Source organism: Simochromis diagramma, unplaced genomic scaffold (assembly GCF_900408965.1).
Source record: "Simochromis diagramma unplaced genomic scaffold, fSimDia1.1 OVJJ01000131.1, whole genome shotgun sequence".
In the NCBI taxonomy this organism is placed as follows: Eukaryota; Metazoa; Chordata; class Actinopteri; order Cichliformes; family Cichlidae; genus Simochromis; species Simochromis diagramma.
The window spans coordinates 754138-774677 of NW_024387200.1; the positions used below are offsets into that span (position 1 = coordinate 754138).

Here is a 20540-nt window from a genome sequence, read left to right on the forward strand (position 1 = left end):
CATACATTTTTGCACTGTTGCTAAAATAAAGCACGTACTCAGGGGTGCATACAGAGTGCACGGTTAGGTATGAACCTCAGCTTTAGTCACGTAGTACACAGTACTGTATCTTTTATAAATATCACTTTAAGTAATGAGAAGCTTGTAATAAGTCACAGTTTTTTATTGTACAGTAGCTTTTTTCAAATATATTCTAGCAATTATAACCTTATTTCAAATTGTGGTTTCTTAGGCAAAAAAGGCACCGAGTGTTAAGTAAGGGTGTATTGTATAGACTGTACACAGAAGGATGGATATGCCACACACTGGTTCTGTTCTGAAGCCTCACTATTAGTTCTTCGAAGAAGCTCAATGCATTGGCTTGACCATATCTGAATTAACAAGATAATTATCTAAAGAAAAAAATTATCCCCAAGAGCCTCTATTGACTCGAACTTCGAGGAACAGCAATGACCCTGCTGCTTACTTTAATGTAATTTGGATTTCACTTTGAAATATAGGAAGATACTGCCATATTTGTCTCTTGTATTTAATTGCTCATTTCATTCAACTGATCCTAAAGAAACAGTGTGTGCATAACTTCACAGCAAGTCACATTATTTTTTTTAGCTTAAAATAAAAAAAATAAAAAAGTATAAATTACATAGAAACCAGCTAATGATGATGTTTTTGAAATACTGTGTAATGTATAGGGATGGGTATCGTTTAGGTTTTATCTGGTACCGGTGCCAAACCGGTACTTTTGAAACGGTGCCGGTGCTTAAACCGGTGCTTAAAGAATGGAGAACACAAAATTGGTCCAAAAACCTCTCATGTTCAGCTGTTTTTTTTTTTTGTAAAAAGATAACAACGTTAGCCTTTTCTGCAGCTATGGGGCATATATGGTATCACTCTTGGCTGGAAGCAGTGCTTAAACAATGGAAAAAACATAAACCTTGTCCAAAAACCTCTCATGTTTAACTGTTTTCCACTTTTTCTTTGGTCATTTTAGCCTTTTTGGCCAGGGTGAAGGGAGTATCTGCCATCAAACAAGAAGACAGCCGCATGTAGCTATGATGATGTTTGCTAGTTCACCTTACATACATTAATGTAATAACGTGGTTAGCCTACTCAACATAAATTACACACGAACAACATTAAGCTACTCACGCAGAGAAGAACGGCTGCTGCAGCCGTCATCATCCGTCATCATTTCTGCTACACTGGCAGGGCTAGGGGCCAGGACTCTCCTCTTCGTGTATTTGGGGGATGTTGCTAACTCCGGGTCCGATAACAGGCAACCCACCCGCAGTAGATGTGCTCGGTGTGAGGTCTCACAGCAAGCTATCAAATACGGCGCATTTCTCGGCTTTTAAAAAAAACGCTATGCGTCGCCAGGTGTTTCATCAGATTCGAGGTGTTACCTCCTTTGACAGTATCACAGTATCAGCTGAAAGCACTTGTTGCAGGCTGCTGAGTTTGCATATTTTGCTGTGAAGTACAGCCAGACTTTTGACTGCTTTGCCTTGGGCATTTTTAATCTGTAGCTCTGCTCTAAAAGAACGTACGTACCTGGCCCCGCCTACTATCCTCGGAAACGTAAAATGATTGGCTAGAATCTAAAGTGTATCACAGCTCAGGAAAATAAAGCACCGACATGTGCGCTGCTTTTCGGTCTGGTTACTACCGTTTATGTCAGAACCGGTGCCATCATGGCACCGGATACCGGTACCCATCCCTAGTAATGTATCTCCATGGCTTAAAGGAAGAGTTAGGGAATTAGGTTATACTACCAAAGAGATTTTGGAGGATTTACCAGAAAGGTTTCCTTTCAGGGAAATCCTCGAGTGCATGTCGATTGTAAACCTGACAAGACACTGAAATACAGACTCGGGTGTGGGCATGTACTAACATACCTGTGGAAAATCACAGAACAGTTGAGTAACTTTCCATAAGGCAGACTAAACAAAGCCTGGTAAAAAACAAACAGCTGAGGTCAATGCCATGTTCCTGTGTTATGTTGAAATGTGTCCAACATGCAGTGTGCTTGGAAAGTTTTCATTTACATGCTTTTTTGCATTTCAGGGGGATCTGTGCACAATACTTTGCAGCAACAAAGCAAAATAAGCTTCAGTGATGCAAAAAACCATCAATGTATTTTCACTTAAACAAGCAGCTGTTTTTTATGTGCATTAAAATTATATAAAAAATTTAACAGTGCAAATGCAAATTCCTCGCTGACAGTTTAACCAAAAGGCATTTCCAGTGGAAATTGGCCGACATATCCTCAACATAACCATGTAGAATATCTACAAAACTTAAAAAGAGGTTATACACACACAATACGGTAATATTATGTTGAAGCACAGTATGTATCACTCCACGAGGCTCCTGCCTACGATAGCCGTAATGCTCCGACAATCCATCAAGCGGTGCGGCTTCGTAGCTTAGCAAAGTTGTACTAAAACATTTGACAGATTTTCGAGCGCCGTGTACCACATACAATCATTTCGAGGTCAGTAAACACAACCAGAATTCATACATAAGGCACACGGGATTATAAGGGGCACTGTAGATTTTTCCAAAAAACACAGTAATAACGACGGCCTGCTAGCATGCTCTACCAAAAATAGTGCTTTGTTTTGTATCTGACGGACGAAAGCTAAACCAGTTCCACACCACTGAAGTTGCAGCATTTTTACAAACCAATACTGGTTCATCTTTTTCATTCAATGATCCGCTTTTGCCCTTCTCATTCTCCGTCGCCGCCATGCTTTTTCCGTCATGTGCATATGTAAACAAAGGCACTGTGCATGCACATTTTACCCATATTCTATCGCGATATTTCATTTTCTTATCGTCGCCGAACATTATATCGGTATTACCGTGAACGGTATGATATGGCCCAGCCCTAGCCTCCATAACTTAAAATATAAGAAGTTTGCCGTGATCAGCAGTCTTCTTAGAGCTGCATACCCAACCAAACTGAGTAACTGAGGATGAAAGGCCTTTGTCAGACCAGATACTCAAGAGCCCAGCTGTCACAATCAATTAGGATCTAGATTTCCTTTGTAGAGCTTGCAGGGTGTAAATTTGGTGCAGCACTCTACTAATCAGGCCTCTGTGGTGAAGTGTCAAATTAACCAGCAACCATAGACGCCATTAGTTTTTAAAGGTAATCAGAAGTCATCTCATTAGTGCCATCACTACAACATGGTGTGGTGCAGCATCATGCTGTGGGCATATTAGTGAGACAATTTAGGAGAGAGTGTAGCAGTGTTAAGCTTCAGATGTCAACCCAAAGCATATCGCCAAGAAAGTATTTCCAGGAAGTCGTTGTTATCAGATGTGCTTTAGCCATGTACTGAGCAAACGCTCTGAATACCCTTGTCAATGGAAAATGTCAGTGCTGTCATTTAACACACTAGAAAACCTGTTTTGGCTTGTGACTGTGGGACGTGTGTGTGCTGTATGGATTGGTGTAAAAATTATGAGTTTGAATCAGCAAAATGTGGAAAACTTAAAAGGTTTTGTAAACTTTCCAGATGCACTCTGGTGTCTTTCCTTTTAGTTACTCCTTTATTTCCTCCAGTTTTCTCAGTATCTCTAGGTTACCTGTGTACACTATCAGTCTGCAGTTTTTTGTGTTCTTTAGATCTATTAAAATTGAGATGACTGATATTAAATGTTGATTTTTGTGTTTCTCAGGTAAACCCATATTTTCAGTTGACATCCACCCTGATGGAACAAAATTTGCAACTGGTGGCCAAGGTAAAACCAACAACTGCTAAAATGAAAGTTTCTCCCTTTAGGATCATTTTTAAACAACAGCTTAGTATTCTAACTGATGGAAAGCTACAGCTGGGTTCAGGTTTACTTTCCAGCTTTAAAAAAATTCTCCCTGTTGCTCCTTGTGAAGGTGTTTCATGTTTAAAATACTTGGATTGTTTCCAGGGGAGGATTCGGGGAAGGTGATGATCTGGAACATGGCGCCGGTCCTCAGAGAGGAGGATGAGAAGAACGAGAATATTTCCAAAATGCTTTGCCAGATGGACAATCACTTAGGTAATCAAAGTCTGTATATATGGTTGGTTAATGAGTGTATTTGTTCTCTGGGTCATTTTTTCCCCTTAATTAAACTTAAGGGTTACTTATGGTCTCTAACGATAGCTCCACACTGTGTGTATATGGAATTTTCTTTAATGAATTAGTTTTTTAACAGTTATTGAAAGCTGCTCAGATAAACATCTGATGCATGTAGACTGTACTGCAATACCAACATGCACAGCTGTTATCATTTCCTTGACAAGAGGTCATTTAAATTGATGAAATAGAGTAAAAAATAAAAATGCTCATTAAGTAAAAATGTAAATCAGATACAACAAATCTGGTGTATAAAGCTGAATATAACACAACAAGGGGGTCAGTGAGTAAAAATGTTAGTTAAATACTATAAGATAAGTCTGAAAGAGTTCAAGATGTATTCAGAATGTGATTTGAATAAAAAAGAACTAAGGAAAAGTAACTATTTAAAAAAATAATTAGACCTTTTACACTTTGAAAAAAGAAAGAAAGGAAATCTATAACTATAAACCCATCTGACTAAAACGTTTGGAAACGTTGACCTTGGATGGATGGAGATAACAGCGGCAGGAAATTAAAATCACTTCGCCTTCCATGAACTGCCACTGACATAAACTGCTGCTGTGTTCAGTGACCTAATAACAAGCAGCCATATTTAATAATGAGAGCATCTTGATCTGCAGGTGCTGTTATTGTCCACCCTAACAGCCTCCTCAGCACAAATCCATACAAACTGTATTTATAGCCTCAGTGAGCAGAAGTGTTTGTGTGTGTCTCTGCAGCCTGTGTGAACTGTGTGCGCTGGTCCAACAACGGGCTGTGTCTGGCCTCTGGAGGAGACGACAAGCTGGTCATGGTGTGGAAGAGAGCTGCGTACGTATACACACAGTCACCCGCTCAATATGATAAACAGCATTCACTATCTGTCGAGAAACGTCTGGAAAGACGGCCAAACAAGGACGTTTCCATGGTGACTGAGCTGAAAGCAGAATGGGAAACTTTTTGTGTCAGCGTGAACGCACACTAGACTGTGTGTGTGTGATAGGCGGCAATTTTACGGCTTTCCACAGTGCATTATATTACAACGATCTACACTTTAATAAACTTGAATCAATATTATTTATTTATCCTATTCTATTTTTTTGTTCTAGTAACACCAGCATGCTGTTCAATGGTCAATCATATGAGTCACTGTTATAAACTAGGGCTGTTTAATTAAGCCAAAAAAACAAAAATCTACTATTTTTGTAACCTTAATAATTCTGCAGCACCATGATCCAACAATTGCCAGTGGTATGCTACTGCTGGAGTTGGGGCATATGCAGATTCTACAGCTGTCAGCTACTGTTGGATGATGTGCTGCTGCTGATGGACGGTATACAGCTATAATCGGCGTATTCCACAGCTCCAGGAGAGGCATGCCACTGGCCACTTTTGGATCTTGACACACCGTTTCCTACACATATACTTTACTTGGGTGGGCCACCGAGGGCAGAACGGTCACATAAATATATCTAAATATATTTTGGACCTAATTTTAGCTTTTATTTATTTATTTTGCTGCATGAATAAAAATAACACCAGAGTGTAACTAAGACTGCCAGAGGGGGTTTTTGAACAGACTTTGACATCCCATACTGCAGCTGGTAGCTCTTCTCTGGAAATTTGCTTCTAACCCGGACAACCAGAATAACCAGAACTTGCAGTAGGTTGATACCTCGTTCAGTTGCTGGTATATGTTACTCACACGAAGTGCTCTTGTTGCCAAAAGCCATAAAAGATGATTATTATACAAGTATTTTTTGTAACAAAGTCTATATTTATTATTCTTTGCTACTTTAAAGTATGTCCCAGTTCTTTCTCTGTGTATGAACTGACTGGATGCATGCTATCCTTTTCCTGCTAGTTCAAGCTAACTTCCTCTCACTGATGTTTTCTGGTGAATCTCCATTGTTGATAATTATGTCAGCATTCACATTTGCTGCTTTTTAATCATGTCTGTCTGTGTGTTTCTTTTCCCTGTAGGTTCATCGGTCCCAGCACAGTGTTTGGGTCAAGCAGCAAGTTGGCCAATGTGGAGCAGTGGAGGTGTGTCACAATCCTGAGGAACCACACTGGAGGTAATAGGCTCAGAAAATGCACAGAGAAGTTGCAGATGTTCACAGATATTGAACATCTGCACACAGGGCTGGACTGGGACAAAAAATCGGCCCAGGCATTTTGACTAGAAACCGGCCCACCAGGTATTATAGGAAAAACCATAAAGCCTTTGAATGAAAACAAATGTCGTTGTGACAGTGATGTACACTGTCTTGTTGGTACATATGTATCAATCTAATAAACTTAAACCTACACCATCCTCCCTATTCTGGTATTCTAAACAGTACTTAGCCGAAACCCAAAGACTGCTTGGTTGAGTTAACTTCCTGAGCTATCTACAACATATGGTGGAAACCTGAAATTAAGACAGAGAAGACTAGACGTGAGACATGATCATTACTGAATATTAAAAATAATAAATGACAGATTTAGTGATATTTTCATAAACTATTTATTTACCACATCAATAAACAGCATGGCAGGGCAAAATATTTTTTCTAACATGGCAACCTTTTAAAAGTGAAAGGAGACAGAAAGACGGGTGAGAAAGAATAAAACTTAACTGACTTTTTGATGGCATTTTACACAAAGTACTAGTACAGTATCTAGAAAATGTGGGAAAATACTGGCATCATGTACAGTACTTTCTTCTGAAGAAATTATATTGGGACCCTGAAAAAAACTTACTACGTACAATAATGGATTTCTATAAATTTGACATCAGATGAAAACTTTGGTTGTAAGATTCGGATAATTATTTGTTAAAAGCTAGAAATTTTAAATGAGAATAAGAAAGAAAAGTATTTCTTTGTGTCCCCCTCTCCCTGTTAATGCTCTACCTGGCCCCCTGGCAAAACATTGCTAAACCCGCCCCTGCACAGTTACCAGCTGTCAGCTACATAGAAAAGGATCCTGGTGTAAGTTGTCTCTCAGAAACAGTTCATAGCTTCCCTTCAACTCATTCCTGTCACCTAAAAGGTAAACCTGTTTCTCCATCACCTGTTCAGCTCTGATGATCCAGTAAGGACATCTCCTGGTTTCATCTTCATGTTTCCCTCTCACCACATATCCAAACGGATATCATGACCAACAGCTTTACAGCTGTGGCTCCAACAAACATCAGCTGATACTAGAAAGTAATATTAAATAAATTCTAACAACAGCTGATCAAGTTTAAAGGCGCTTCTGCTGTTTAACGCGACCTCCGCTAGTTTCCTCTTTCTGGTGCAAAGTGGGAGATAAACAAGCAAGAGAGACGGGACTTGCGGCAGAAACCCCGATCAGCTGATCATTGATCAGTTTCATGATTGAAGTAGCAGCAGGAGAGGGAGGGGGGAGAGTGAGAGAAGAGGCAGCTGACAGCATAAAGACGCAGAATAACTCCAGCTTTTTGTCTTTTTTTTTTTTCATTGTAGCTGAAGTACGGGACAAATCGCGTTTATTTTCAGCTCAATACGAAACGCATAAAATTAACTCTGAATACCAGAGGATTCCGTTTTTTACAGGACGGTAGGCAACTCAACTAACCATATGAATAACATAAAGTTCACCAGTAACATCATAGCACCCACCCAACTGTATAGAAACTCCGTCATGCTAGCTAGTACGCAGCACGAGTTATTGTAACTGACTGTAAAAAGTTAGCACAACGAAAATAAACTCCACCTAAACTTGGTTTATATCCCAGATAGACTGCAGGTCATAACTTCTTACCTGAAGCTCATTTCACCTGACAGTTGGACCGGCGGCCGCCTTGGGTCTCTCCACCTCCCCTTTCCCCCATCCACCTGCTGGCCTCCACCACTTGCTAATTTTACTGAATCTTTGAAAGCTCCACCATAGCTACTACCAAACAATTGAGTTATTTTTACACGTCTGGCAGCATCTGTCCAATCTGCCACCTTTCACTGTTTACACGGTTATGGAAAAAAAGACAACAACAACAAAACGTTGGCCCGTTTAAAACGAAAATTTACCATCGGGCATACCGGGCAAATGCCCGGTATGCCCGATGGCCAGTCCAGCTATGTCTGCACACATCCACCAACCTGGCTAGTTAAAGAGCCTCTGTTCATTGTGTGTGTTCTCGAGGTCTAACAGCTGTGTGGTTAAATGTTTAAAAACAAAGACAAGACGATGAATAAATAATAAAAACAAAAATAAAGTGGAAAAATATTTCAGATAATAGCCAGATTTTTTTCCCTTCAACATTCAGTACATTACTTGGTAAATTTCTTTCTTTAAATCCCCTTTGACATATTAATGTCAAAAAAAGAAAAGTGTCACACCATTGTCATCATTTGTTATCATTGTGCTGTGTTTTCAGATGTGATGGACGTGGCGTGGTCTCCTCATGACATGTGGCTGGCCTCCTGCAGTGTGGATAACACCATTGTGATCTGGAACGCTCGCAAATTTCCAGGTAAAGTTTAACCACAGCTCAGCCTCTGGAAAATAGAAAATGCTCATATTTACAAAAGTCTTTTGTTTTTAACTGAGAGGGAAAAACACTTTCTGCACACTCTGCAACTGTCTTAATGATCTATTCAGAGATGGTCACTACTCTGCGAGGACACACTGGCCTGGTGAAAGGCCTCACATGGGATCCAGTGGGGAAATACATCGCCTCCCAGGCTGACGACCACAGTCTGAAAGTGTGGCGGACGGTGGACTGGCAGATGGAGGCGGACATCACCAAACCTTTCAATGAGGTACAGAAACACCCACTCTCGCTTTGATTGGAACCCACTGGATACATTGTGTGTTTCCACTAATTGATTTAGGTTTTGATTTTATTTTGTCATCACAGTTTAAGGGATTTTTCTCTTTCTGTCTCACTCTCAGTGCGGTGGGACGACCCACGTCCTGCGTCTGTCCTGGTCTCCAGACGGTCAGTATCTTGTGTCGGCTCATGCAATGAACAACTCCGGCCCCACCGCTCAGATTGTGGAGAGAGATGGCTGGAAGACTAATATGGACTTTGTGGGCCACCGTAAAGCTGTCACCGTGGTGGTGAGGATGTGCTAGCAACATGTTCAGCCAGTAAATCTATATTTAAACAAAAGAAAAGCTACTTATTGATGCGCCTGGTTTCTGTTCCTACAGAAATTCAACCCAAAGATTTTCAAGAAGAAGCAGAAGAACGGCAGCTCTCCGAAGCCCAGCTGTCCGTACTGCTGCTGCGCTGTTGGCAGCAAAGACCGATCGCTCTCCGTCTGGGTCAGTAAAACACCCACAGTTTTAAAGTTTAAAATAATGATAGTAAAACATAAAAGTTAGTACTCTCATTCCTTAGTCAAGCTGCAGTTTACATGGCTTATTGATGTGATGACATGTACATTAATAACCAAGTGAGGGCAGTTTTTCCAGTTCAGTGGTTTCTCACTAGGAATCGCCAAACCCAGTTTTAGTAGCTGTTTGGGAGGATATAAAAAAATAAAGTCTCTCTCGCTCTCTCTGCTCCAGCTCACCTCACTGAAGCGCCCTCTTGTGGTCATCCATGATCTTTTCGATAAATCCATTATGGACATTTCCTGGTGAGTGAAGACATTGTGGGCTGTCACATTCTGCAGTCTCTCTTATTCTAAGTCCACCGCCCTGACATCAGATATCTGACTTCAGATATCATTTTTAATGTCTCAGTGTGTGGATGCTTTTTTTACCTGCACCCTTCTCTGTTTGCATACAGGTGTTTTGTGTAGGCTTATTAAACATTACTGGTGGTGATAAATGTCTGAGTTTGATATGTATGTGTGTATCAGGACATTGACGGGTCTGGGGATGTTGGTTTGTTCGATGGATGGCACAGTCGCCTATTTGGACTTCTCCCTGGATGAACTGGGAGACCCGCTGAATGAAGAGGAGAAGGTAAGAAGCATCAAGGCATCACTGAAATTGTGACTGTATGTTTACAACTAGTCCTGTGTACACTTAAGACCTGTGTCATATATATTCTACTACAATGGTAGATGCTCATGTTAAACATAGCTAGAGTTTCAAATAATGAGGTCAGCTTGTGTACAAGGATATCATGTAGGTCAAGTCTCAAGCTTTGAATGCTTGGTTTCAGATGGTGTTTTCTGCTCTTGGCTGTGTTTTATGACATATGGGGGATATCCCAAATGTGGTCATCTCAGGCACATGGCTCTGCCGGTGTGCGGAGAAATCTGCCCCACTTACTGTTTAATTTTGGTTGTGAGTTGCAGCCAATCAGGAGAAAGTAGGTTTAGAGAATAAGGAGCTAAGACGGCTTGTTTCAAGCAGAAGATGAACTGAGGGATAGAGACCAAGGCCCTGTGTAAGATTAGTAAGGTTTATTTTAAGTGCAGACTATGCAAAGCTATTCCAGTAGACTATAACAATAAATATATGGAGCTGGAAAAAACGAGGTCCAATTTAAACGTTTTTTTGGAGCCTGAGTAAGTGCCCAGGAGTGTTGACCATCTGAGCAGCTTGCCTTCTGTACTGTTTTTCTTTACTTGTGGGGAGTAATTTAGGAGCCCAGTAAGATAAATAAAGATTATTTGAACTGTGCCTCATACAGATCTACTCTAGTAGAGTAGCAATGAAAACGTAGAGCTGAAAATATGTACTGCTGATATATTTAAAGTCAAAGTCTTCCCCTCATCTTTTATTTATTTAGCTAATAATAAACTCTAAACCAGCTAACAAATACCAAGTTTTATTTAAACCACATAACAAAGTTGTCCCTTCTCATCTTGTTTTTCATTCTTAGAAGTAGAGAAAAGTAATCAGTGAATGAAAAATGCACCACATGAGGCCCAGACTCTGCTTTATGTATAATTATTGGTCGACATCTTTATATTCCAGGTTTTTATTGCTAAGCAGTTTAACAGATTTTTTTAAATTTTGTTGGTGGTTCTTGTTTAAATAAGGTTTCTTCCCTCCTAGAAAACGTTTCTTTTCCTTCTTGTGACAAATAGAACAGTATCCATCAGAACATCTACGGTAAGAGTCTGGCTATAACCAGCCCCGAGGCTCAGCTCTCCACCACCATCATCGAGAACCCCGAGATTCTCAAATACCAACAGGAGCGGCAGAACTCTGCCCAGGCCAACTCAGGACCAGGTGCTGCTGCACCTGAATCCTCAGCACCCAAACTCAACAGTGTGATGAACGGGGAGTCTCTGGAGGACATCAGGAAGGTAGATGGAGCAGCCATCTATAATAAATGAAATTAAGGGAAAAAATGCTTACATAGTTCTGGGAGGTGCTTCCTGGAAGCATATCAGAAACCTGATAATTATATTTTCATTGGGTTTTTGGAAAACTGTTAGAGTAGAGACAATATACATTAGAAATCAAAGTCCAACACAGTTTAAAATATACTAATACTTGTGTTTTTTATATATATATATTAATGTTTTAAACTTTTAATTTTCCAAAGCTGTCAAAACATCCTTTTTATATCTGTGCAGCGTAAATTTCTTGGATGCTTTATTCTCTCATCTGGCAGAATCTTTTGAAGAAGCAGGTGGAGACGAGAACAGCAGATGGCAGAAGAAGAATCACACCGCTCTGCATTGCTCAGCTGGACACGGGGTAGGAAGGCATGAAACACACTCCGGTGAACAAGATGGCTGATCTCACAAAAATAGCTGGTAGATCATGTTTGGACTCCAAAGATAGCGGCTGGACTGATTACAGGTTTCTTCTGTGCCATCAAAGCTACAGCAACACAATAAGAGAAGAGCTTGAAGTGTCAAATCTTTGGTTTTGAGTCCACGCGAGTTCAAAGACTCCTCTCAGTCTGAACCGGATCTAGATTTAATTAACAGTTGAAACAGGGGGCTATTGTTGCGTGTTTTAACAACATAGAAGCCACGTGGTGCAAACTGAAGATGATTCTGGTCCACAGAGCTAATGCAATGTAGAAAAAGTGATGGTTAAAGTTAGTTATTGTTGTATAAAAGGAATAATAATGTTAACCAGATGAAGAGTAGAAGATCACAGGCCCTTTTCTCTCTGCAGGGATTTCTCTCCGGCTTTGTTCAACAGTGTTCCCATCCTGCCCTCGGGCTCATCCATGTCCAGCCAGCTCACCCCCCAGCTCAGCTCCGACTCCAGCCCAGGACAGGCCTCTTCTATGGGGCTTAAGCCCACACACGACCCCATGCTTACCTCACCTCCTCCCAACAACACTGCTAAGCCAATGGAGGACAACAATGATGGGTATGGAGATCACAGATAGGGAATTTTTGCTGTTGTTTTCTGTTTTACCCTCTCTGTGTTGTCTTTTTCCCACTTCCTCTTCCCAGTCGTTTACATGGCGCTTGGTTTTCTCATTCCCGCCTTCACTTGTCTTTCTCATTATCTTCGTCCTAGTGTCAAATCCAGTCTGCTGCTCACCTCTGCCTCCAAGATTGAGCCAATGAAAGCTTTGGACTCCAGGTTTACAGAGAGGTCAAAGGCCACACCAGGCGTGACAGCCGCCATTTCGTCCACAGCTGGACTCACACCGTTAGACAGGTGAGTAACTGTGCAAGTGAAGAACATCAAACACAAAAACAGAACACAGAGACATATCTGATGTCCTGTTCTAGCAACAGGCCGAAAGACGGCGTCACCGCCCAGAAGGAGGCAAAAACCAAAGAAGAGACCAGCAGTGACAGCGAGGATAAGATGGCTGCCATCAACAAGAACCTGACATTTGGCAAGAGGAAACCAGAGCTGCTGCTGGATGGAAGAGAGGTGCTGGAGAAGAGGAAGAAGGGACGGCCCAGGAAAGACAAGATGGCTGCTTCCATGGCCCAACCTTTCACTCAGGTAGAGGGATATGTGGATGAAGCCTGAAAATCTGTTATTTTAAGCTCTTTGGGTGCAGCTAAAATAGGTTAACCAAGTGTGCTTTTCTACTTATCTCGTCATAACAGATAACTCCTCCCGCGGAACGGGAGCCCAGCAGGGTTGTAGCTCCTCCAGCTCCTGTCGCTGTTCTCAAACTACCAACACCAAGTACACAGAAGGCCTTCAGTCTGCAGGTAACACACCGTCTGTCATCTCTTTGGTTTGGACTGTAAGTGTTTAGTGTGTTTATCCAGCTGGAAGATGTATTGTACTTTTATAACCACCTTAATTGACAGTTTTTCACCTCGAATTATATCTGTTTGCATCCCCCGTCTGATCTCTCACAAGCTGTACGGTTTGGCTTTGGGTCTTTCTTTTTATTTCTTTGCTAAGTTTGTTCTCTTGTTCTTCTAGCTAAGGTCGTCCTTGTTCTCTGCCTGCTTTTTTTGGACACTTATCGTTTCAGTTTCTTCAGTTAGAAATTCTCCCTTTTCTGTTTGAGCAGTGTCGTCTTCTCCCTTGTCTTGAAACATCAGCTTTGGTGGATTTGTAATTGATGAAGGCGATGCTCCATACATTATCGAGAGTGTTTGTTGTGCAGCTTCTGCTTCTTCCTGCTCGTTTTTGAACATGAAAGTTGTTGTTGTTGTTTTTTTGTTTTTGTATTTGCGGTCGCTTGTTTTCCTTTGTTTCTCTTTTGATTTCTATGTTGTTGTACTTTTTTAACATGTTCAAAATAAAGATTAAATTCAAATTCAATTCAGGTGAGCATGGAGCCCTCAGTGTTCCTGGAGGTGGAGAATGAGGTGTCCATGGTTGCAGGTTCGAAGCTCAGCCAGCTGCGATGCTCCAGAGACGGACGAGACTGGAACACGCTCCTGCCCAGCTCTGTGGTCGTTGCTGCAGGCAGCAGGTAGGAGGCGCTGCTGAGTTTTCATACAGACAAAATCTCTTGTTTATACTTGAATTGATTTACTTTCACTTTTTGATGTGACTTGGAAAAAAAACTAGTAGCTTCAGAACTTAAAAGGTCAGCGACTAAAGCTAAAATAGACATTTAAGTAAAGTAATGCAGATTCATTGCCGAAATTACATGCAGAATATTTTTTATGTGTGCAGTTATCCTCTAAACTCCCAGTTGGAGGAGGGAAAGCCACTGAAAAGGGGAGGATATTCCCACACAGTGCTACTGATTTGAAATGAAAACATCAGCAGGTTTACTGAAGACAGAAAATGTGAAAAGAAATGAATTAACAGCACAAAATCTGGTCTTCCTAATTCTCCTCCACTCCCTCAGTGACATCCTTGCAGTCGCCTGTGAGGACAGGATGTTGTCAGTCTTCTCTTCCTGTGGGCGACGACTCCTTCCTGCCATTCAGCTAGGCACGCCTGCGTCTGCCTTACACTGCTCTGCCCACTACGTCATGGTTCTGACCGCTGGAGCGACTTTGTCCGTGTGGTCAGTGTTCAGCTGCTCTGTTTGATTTGAATTGCTCGGGAGCTTTTGTTGCATTTTTTATCTTTGATCTCTGAGGTAAAACTAGTTTTACAGAGATGCCTACGCATTTAGAAAGTGCATTAATTTACGCTGGTAGTATTTAAAGAATATTTGTCTTTATTCTAAAATCTTTGCTCTTTGTAATAATTCATTTTTTGTTTCTGCAGGGATGTTCAGAAACAGAAGGCTCTGGTCAAGAACGAGTCTCTGCTGACTGTTTTGTCTGGTGAGTCATCGCTACAGCTGATATCTACTCACATCAAAACAAGCTTGACCGATAAAACAGCAGAGAGATGTAGTGAGGTGCACTGTGTAGCGAGACTAATGTGTTAATGGGTATATTGAGAGTTAAAGCTGCTTATCTAACACTAAACTGACTAATGCTGAACACATAACCTGCTCCAGAGAAGTCATATTCAGAGTTTTGTTTAGAATGTATACTTTCATTGATATTTATTTTAAATGTGCAGTCTGTTGAGCTGTGCCTTACTGACGAAATTTGCATGCACCCAGTTGGTTATGAGGAAAACAAATATTATGCTTGATTCTAATCTGCTGCCAATTCTGTTTTACACTGCTGGCCTTGCAGCTAGTGGAACAAAAGTAATTAAAAATGAGTTCATTAGTAGGCCATTTTACACTGAGAATATAAAATCAGTAGCGTTTCACCAAAAGCTGAAAGTATTAGCCCATGACCACCATGAAGCTGTGGGACGGAGGCAGACCCACCTGTTATCTCTCACTGTGGTTTTTAGGGTTTGTAGCGCCGGCTAACAGAGAGAACGTGTGGTTATGTCCAACTTGCTTCACTGCACTCTCCAGGCCAGATTTGATTTGATTACAGTATATAATGACTCAGGTGATCATTAATAAGCGAATCGAGCCGTGTTATTCTCCATGAAAACTACTTTGTTTGTGTCTTCAGGTGCTGACACTACAGTGTCCCAGTCTCTGCTGACTCAGCAGGGAGTTCCCGTCATTGGACTGTCCAACGGGAAGTCGTACTGCTTCAGCTCCTCTCTGGAGACATGGTGAGAAACACTATGGAAGTACTCACTGTACTCACAGATGAATAATAAACCAATGGATTTGACAGCTGTGATTACACCATCTCTCTCAGGACTCTGATAGCAGATAAAAGTGACTCTCTGGTTCAGTGTGCTGACTTCAGGAGCTGCCTGCCTAGCCACGATACACCGGTGTCCTCTGGGCCTCTGGCTGTCATGCAGGGACGCAACCTCAAGTATGTCTTTAATATTAATCTGCACTTCTCATCTTCAGTAATATAAAATGTAATAAAGAAAGTCAATAAAAAAGTCTCGGTGCTCCCCGCAGTGCCGGTCGGCTGGCTTCCCGCCTCTCCTCCACCCCTCACCACCTGCAGCAGAGCATGACGCTGGCCTTCCTGGAGAATCAGCTGGCGTCTGCTTTGACTCTGCAGTCAGCACAGGAGTATCGCTACTGGCTGCTCATCTATGCCCGTTTCCTCGTCAATGAAGGTACCAAACTTTCAGCTGAAGGGACAAACATCAGTTTTGAGTATTGCAGATGTGTTCTGATAGAAAATGAGAAATGGTGGAAACTAAAACAGCCTAGGTGCTTTCAGAAAATTTGGACTCAATTGTCTGATTGAACAGGCGGCAACTGTAGAAAAGCCTTATATAAACAACTCTTATATTTCATATATTTTTCTGTTTTTCCTTCCAGGCTCAGAGTATCGCCTCAGAGAACTCTGCAAGGAGCTCCTGGGTCCTGTCCACAAATCAGCGGCTACATCCTGGGAGCCCACCACACTGGTACGACAACAAAAATCAGTCTCTTCCTCTTGATTTTGTCTTTTAACATGATCCAAAGTCCACTGAATATTAACAGCTTTTATTAGTATAGTCACTACAAAATGTGACATGAAACACAGCTTTTACTAAAGTATTTGTTTCAAATAGTAAGTGAAGCACAGAACAGCTCAGTTGTCTTTAAAGGGTTTGTTTAGATGTTTGAGACAAGTCAGCCGAGGTGCAGTTTGGACGTGGGCTAAATGTCAGATTAGTTGAAAGTTTGCACTTATAAACTGCACCAGGATCTGTTTCTGACAGCCTAATATTTTATCTTTGATTGTGAGAAACAATTTCAGAGATTTGATTGGTATTAGTGGAGTCAAACTGAAAATAGTGAAAATACTACAAATACGGTAGTGAGATGATCAGCAGATGTTCAGACAGTGGAAGCTGGAGCTGATCAGCATCTGCTGTCTCTCATTAGACTGTATTGCTTCACTGTGTCTGTGCTGTTGGTGTCTTTTGAACTTTTTTGATGGACTGCCTCATTAATATTATGTCTTGCTGTGTGGTACCGACCGTCTAGGAAATGTCTGCTTCAATTTGCAAATCTAATATTTTATTAGTCTGGTCCTAATTAGCACTACTTAGGATGTCTATCTGTTTCTCTTGTGTTACACCTGGACAGTTTATGCAGCTTGCGCCACCCCATTGTCAAGGTGGTGAATGATTTCGAATGTAGAATTTTGAAATTGATACCATAGGTGTGTCTGCTCGGAGGCTGAGGGGTAACACTGGCAGCCGCTCGTATTTTTATTTTTTTTAGTATTTGAGATTGCTACTTTGTTTTGATCATTTACTCATTTCCCAGAATCTCTGATACACATTACTGGTAAGTATGCTTGGATGATATAAACCGAAATTATCTGAACTAAAGAACACTTTGTAACGACTGCGCACACGCTGTAAACAATGTCACTTCTGCAAGATGACAGTTCTGATTTCTTCCATATTTTTGCTTCTTTTTGCACACAAAGAGGGAAAGATGAGTCGCTTCGTCCTCACACGTTCACTGTTTGTCTTGTGTGTTTTTAGGGTCTACGTAAGCGTGAGCTGCTGCGGGAGGTCTTGCCCGTCATCGGTGAAAACCTTCGATTCCAGAGACTGTTCACTGAGTACCAGGATCAGCTGGAGTTGCTGCGCAACAAATAGCACGCGCTGCTACGCAGACAGAAACTGACACAAACACACACGGACTTAAAACAGTTCGGTTTGCCTCGGCTCAGCTCCGGTAAACTTTGACTGCTTTCTTCAACTTGAAACGCTGCTCTGGCTCAGACCTGAAAAACACGACCTGGGTGTCTTCTGAGAACTTTAACATCAGCCGGTCCTCAGCTTTTTGAGCGCTGGGACTTTTCAGTGCTGTCGTTCACCAGACAGTTTTTTTTTTTTCTTCTGGTTTTCAGTTTCAATTCTCCTCTCCTGTCTTTATTCCTTCTAAATGTGATCTTTTTGACCTATGCACCTCTTGCCCTCCTAATCATGAACCTAGAAAAGGTAACTCAAGGGAGATGGTGATAGAAACGGTCGTCAGGTGCAGCATCAGCAGCTGTATGGAATCATTCTCAGAGGTCTTGGAGAGAGATCAGAGCTAAAATGTAAAGAGAAATGTAAATTAGAACAGATTTATAGGAGCAATATGCTTGCACCAAAGTGATGCCAATTTAGTGAGAAATAGTCTCTCACCTGCATCTGCCAGGTGAAGGAAATGAAGGGCATCCAGACTACGGATCAGCTGGGTTTTTACAGGTTGGTATTCCCGAGTGTACCGTTATCTTTAAAATCAGCAGTTCTCATACCAAAATGCGAAAAGGGTGGTAAAATGCAAGGCCATGACTGAAATGCAGGATTGTTGTCTGTGAAATAAAATTGGAAAAATGAAAAAAGAATTTGTGCACAAACATTAAGCAGAAATTTATGTAAGCACTAAACTAGGGCTATCTGTGAGTCTGCACCTTCGATTGGTGCATTCGCCATTCTTTGGTCCTCCCTCGACTGAATGAGCTTTTACATTCTGTAATCTCTCCACAGTGTAGCTCCATTCTTAGCTATTTAAAATAGATTTTGTTTGTAAAAGGATAATCCTTCACTTCTGCAGAGATGGGCTGGCGCATCTAGATGAAGGTGATTTTAAAAAAGTCATCTCCCTACAGAGAATAGGATCTGGTGCAACTGGGAAACAACGTCTGACGCTACGACTGATCATTAGGCTAAACCAGTATCACATCTCAGAATCTCTGGCTGCACTAAAATCATCGTAAACACAAATTCAGACAAAATAAAGTTCTTAAAAAATGAACGAGACACCAGATGGTTTAGGGATTTGCAGGAATCCCTGGTAGATGTGCAATAGTTGTACATCGGTACAAGCTCTTGGTGCTAGACATTGTTTGTAAACTGTTAGTGCCGAGTGTTACAGGTTGAGAGAAAGAATCAGCTTATGGAATCAAAATTTCTTCATTATTTTTTAACTGTTTTCTCAACACAAGACACGTTTTAGAGTGTTGAGAAAATGGTTCTGTTTTCAGGCCGGCCTTAGTCATTGCACGGTGTTATACGGTGGCTGCATGAATCAAATTAACCCAACAGTAGGCCTTTCAGACATGGGTAACATGGCTGACTTACCAGTCTGTTACAGTAATGGCACTCTGTCATTCGTAGGGCACTTTTACACTTTAACTGTGGCGTCAGACAGACTTACTGACAGCGGTGAAACAATGCAAAGTGATGGAATGTGCAAGAAATTTGTCATAGTTGCAAAAGTCTTGACGCACACGTGGTAACAAGTATTTTTGGTATTATCTCCAAATCTAACCCACAGACTGTATAAAAGATGTATGCCGTTAAACCTGCAGTCTAATATTGGCCACCAGAGGGCGATAAAGAGTTCTAGTCCTTTGGGAAAGCTTCCCTTATACTTGACCTCTGTAAAAACTTTGCTGGTGAGTTAAAGGTCTCAGTCAATCATTTCAGGTCTTCGTCAACATCAAGATTATTTTGTAAATTTAGCTTATGATTTCACAGTTGTTTGGTTTTTGCTCGTCACACCCAGTTTCAAAACGCCAAGATGGCAACAGCGAAAAAGCTTCTCTCGAATCTTCAAATTGTGACCACAGAAGAATGTTTTCATGTAGAAAACTGTAATAATGAAGCCACATGCTATCATACAAGTTCTGCTTTTTTTGTTTGTTTAGTTTGTTTTGTTTTCTGTCATGTCTGTCCAAACTTTGCAGTGACGAATTTTTCCTCTGTCCAGGCGAGCAACATTGCTGGCCCACTTCAGTCTAAAAGTGACCAGTGTGCGGGCTCAGAATGATGGAAATGGATAGAGGCTAATCACAGTTAAAAAAATCTCTTAACTCGCATGTCCAGAGTAGCTGCAGGGTTTTATTTTTCTGAACTCCACCAAAAATGGTTCTGGATTTGTCAGATAATTATGTCTTATATTTGAAATCATGTGGACATTTCAGGAGACCAGACTCGGTGAAATGTTCTGTATATGTGTTTTTTTTTTTTCCACTTGGTTTGTAAATAAGCTGAACTCAGAAACACAACCAGAGCCGATAAAGGCTCCGATTTCTCTCGATTTCTCTTCACATTTCTCTGCTGCTGTGCAAGAATCACTGCTTTCAATTCAGGATTAAGGAGGGAAAATTGTTTTCTGATATCCATTAACTTGACATTTGACCCAAAGGTCAAGAAACCCAGTGACACATTAATGAAGTTCATTTACCTTAATAGTACGTGTGTTTAGCCTTTTGTTAGTCTGCAGCAACATTAATGCACTCCTCTGCCTGCTCTGTGTGATCGCACAGGAAGCTTGTTTAGTGTTATATTTCACTTCTGAGTGTGGTAAGCAGCACAGAGGAATCCCTTTTACTTAACACCCCCCTTTTTATTTTTTCTTCTTCTTTTTTTTTTTTTTTTTTATCTGTACAGAACTTCCTTCCTTATTTGTTTCATTTCTTTTTTGTTGTTGTTTTTTCGGGGGGTTTTCGCTGTCAGTCATTTTTAAATGTTTCTACAAGACGTTTTGTTTGATTTGTTTTCAATTTGTATAAGAAAAAGAAAAAATAACCAGAGACAAGCTGAAGTTTTTGCTTTGGAAAAAAAAGAGGAAAGATTAAACAAATGAGGAACAGTTGTGGCTTGTTAATTTCCTGTGTGGTATTGCTTCATTTTGTGTTCGTGTGTGTTACTGGCTCTCAAGTAATGGGTCCTGATGCTGATAATTCCCA

The 20540-nt window shown here is 41.0% G+C and overlaps 1 protein-coding gene and 1 long non-coding RNA gene across 3 annotated transcripts in view; one reads left to right on the plus strand and one right to left on the minus strand.

Annotated features, from left to right (window-relative positions):
- LOC120745615 overlaps positions 1 to 1199 on the minus strand; it is a 7084-nt gene extending 5885 nt beyond the window's left edge. The window contains exon 1 of the long non-coding RNA XR_005698673.1: positions 1150 to 1199. This is a non-coding gene — a long non-coding RNA (uncharacterized LOC120745615). The remainder of the gene's footprint in view (positions 1 to 1149) is intronic.
- Positions 1 to 20408, plus strand: part of LOC120745598 (protein HIRA) — a 21454-nt gene extending 1046 nt beyond the window's left edge. Inside the window, exons 2-25 of one of the 2 annotated variants that reach the window (XM_040050595.1) lie at positions 3688 to 3750; positions 3934 to 4044; positions 4845 to 4935; positions 6088 to 6182; positions 8489 to 8584; positions 8713 to 8873; positions 9007 to 9174; positions 9268 to 9381; positions 9628 to 9698; positions 9924 to 10029; positions 11106 to 11327; positions 11639 to 11724; positions 12154 to 12354; positions 12508 to 12651; positions 12726 to 12948; positions 13056 to 13163; positions 13734 to 13882; positions 14267 to 14428; positions 14635 to 14693; positions 15393 to 15498; positions 15588 to 15710; positions 15803 to 15966; positions 16175 to 16263; positions 17338 to 20408. In XM_040050595.1, coding sequence (XP_039906529.1) covers positions 3688 to 3750; positions 3934 to 4044; positions 4845 to 4935; positions 6088 to 6182; positions 8489 to 8584; positions 8713 to 8873; positions 9007 to 9174; positions 9268 to 9381; positions 9628 to 9698; positions 9924 to 10029; positions 11106 to 11327; positions 11639 to 11724; positions 12154 to 12354; positions 12508 to 12651; positions 12726 to 12948; positions 13056 to 13163; positions 13734 to 13882; positions 14267 to 14428; positions 14635 to 14693; positions 15393 to 15498; positions 15588 to 15710; positions 15803 to 15966; positions 16175 to 16263; positions 17338 to 17454 — 3029 coding nt within the window. In that variant the 3' untranslated portion in view covers positions 17455 to 20408. The remainder of the gene's footprint in view (positions 1 to 3687; positions 3751 to 3933; positions 4045 to 4844; positions 4936 to 6087; positions 6183 to 8488; positions 8585 to 8712; positions 8874 to 9006; positions 9175 to 9267; positions 9382 to 9627; positions 9699 to 9923; positions 10030 to 11105; positions 11328 to 11638; positions 11725 to 12153; positions 12355 to 12507; positions 12652 to 12725; positions 12949 to 13055; positions 13164 to 13733; positions 13883 to 14266; positions 14429 to 14634; positions 14694 to 15392; positions 15499 to 15587; positions 15711 to 15802; positions 15967 to 16174; positions 16264 to 17337) is intronic. The other variant, XM_040050596.1, reaches the window with a different exon arrangement.
- Positions 20409 to 20540: the final 132 nt, after the last annotated feature.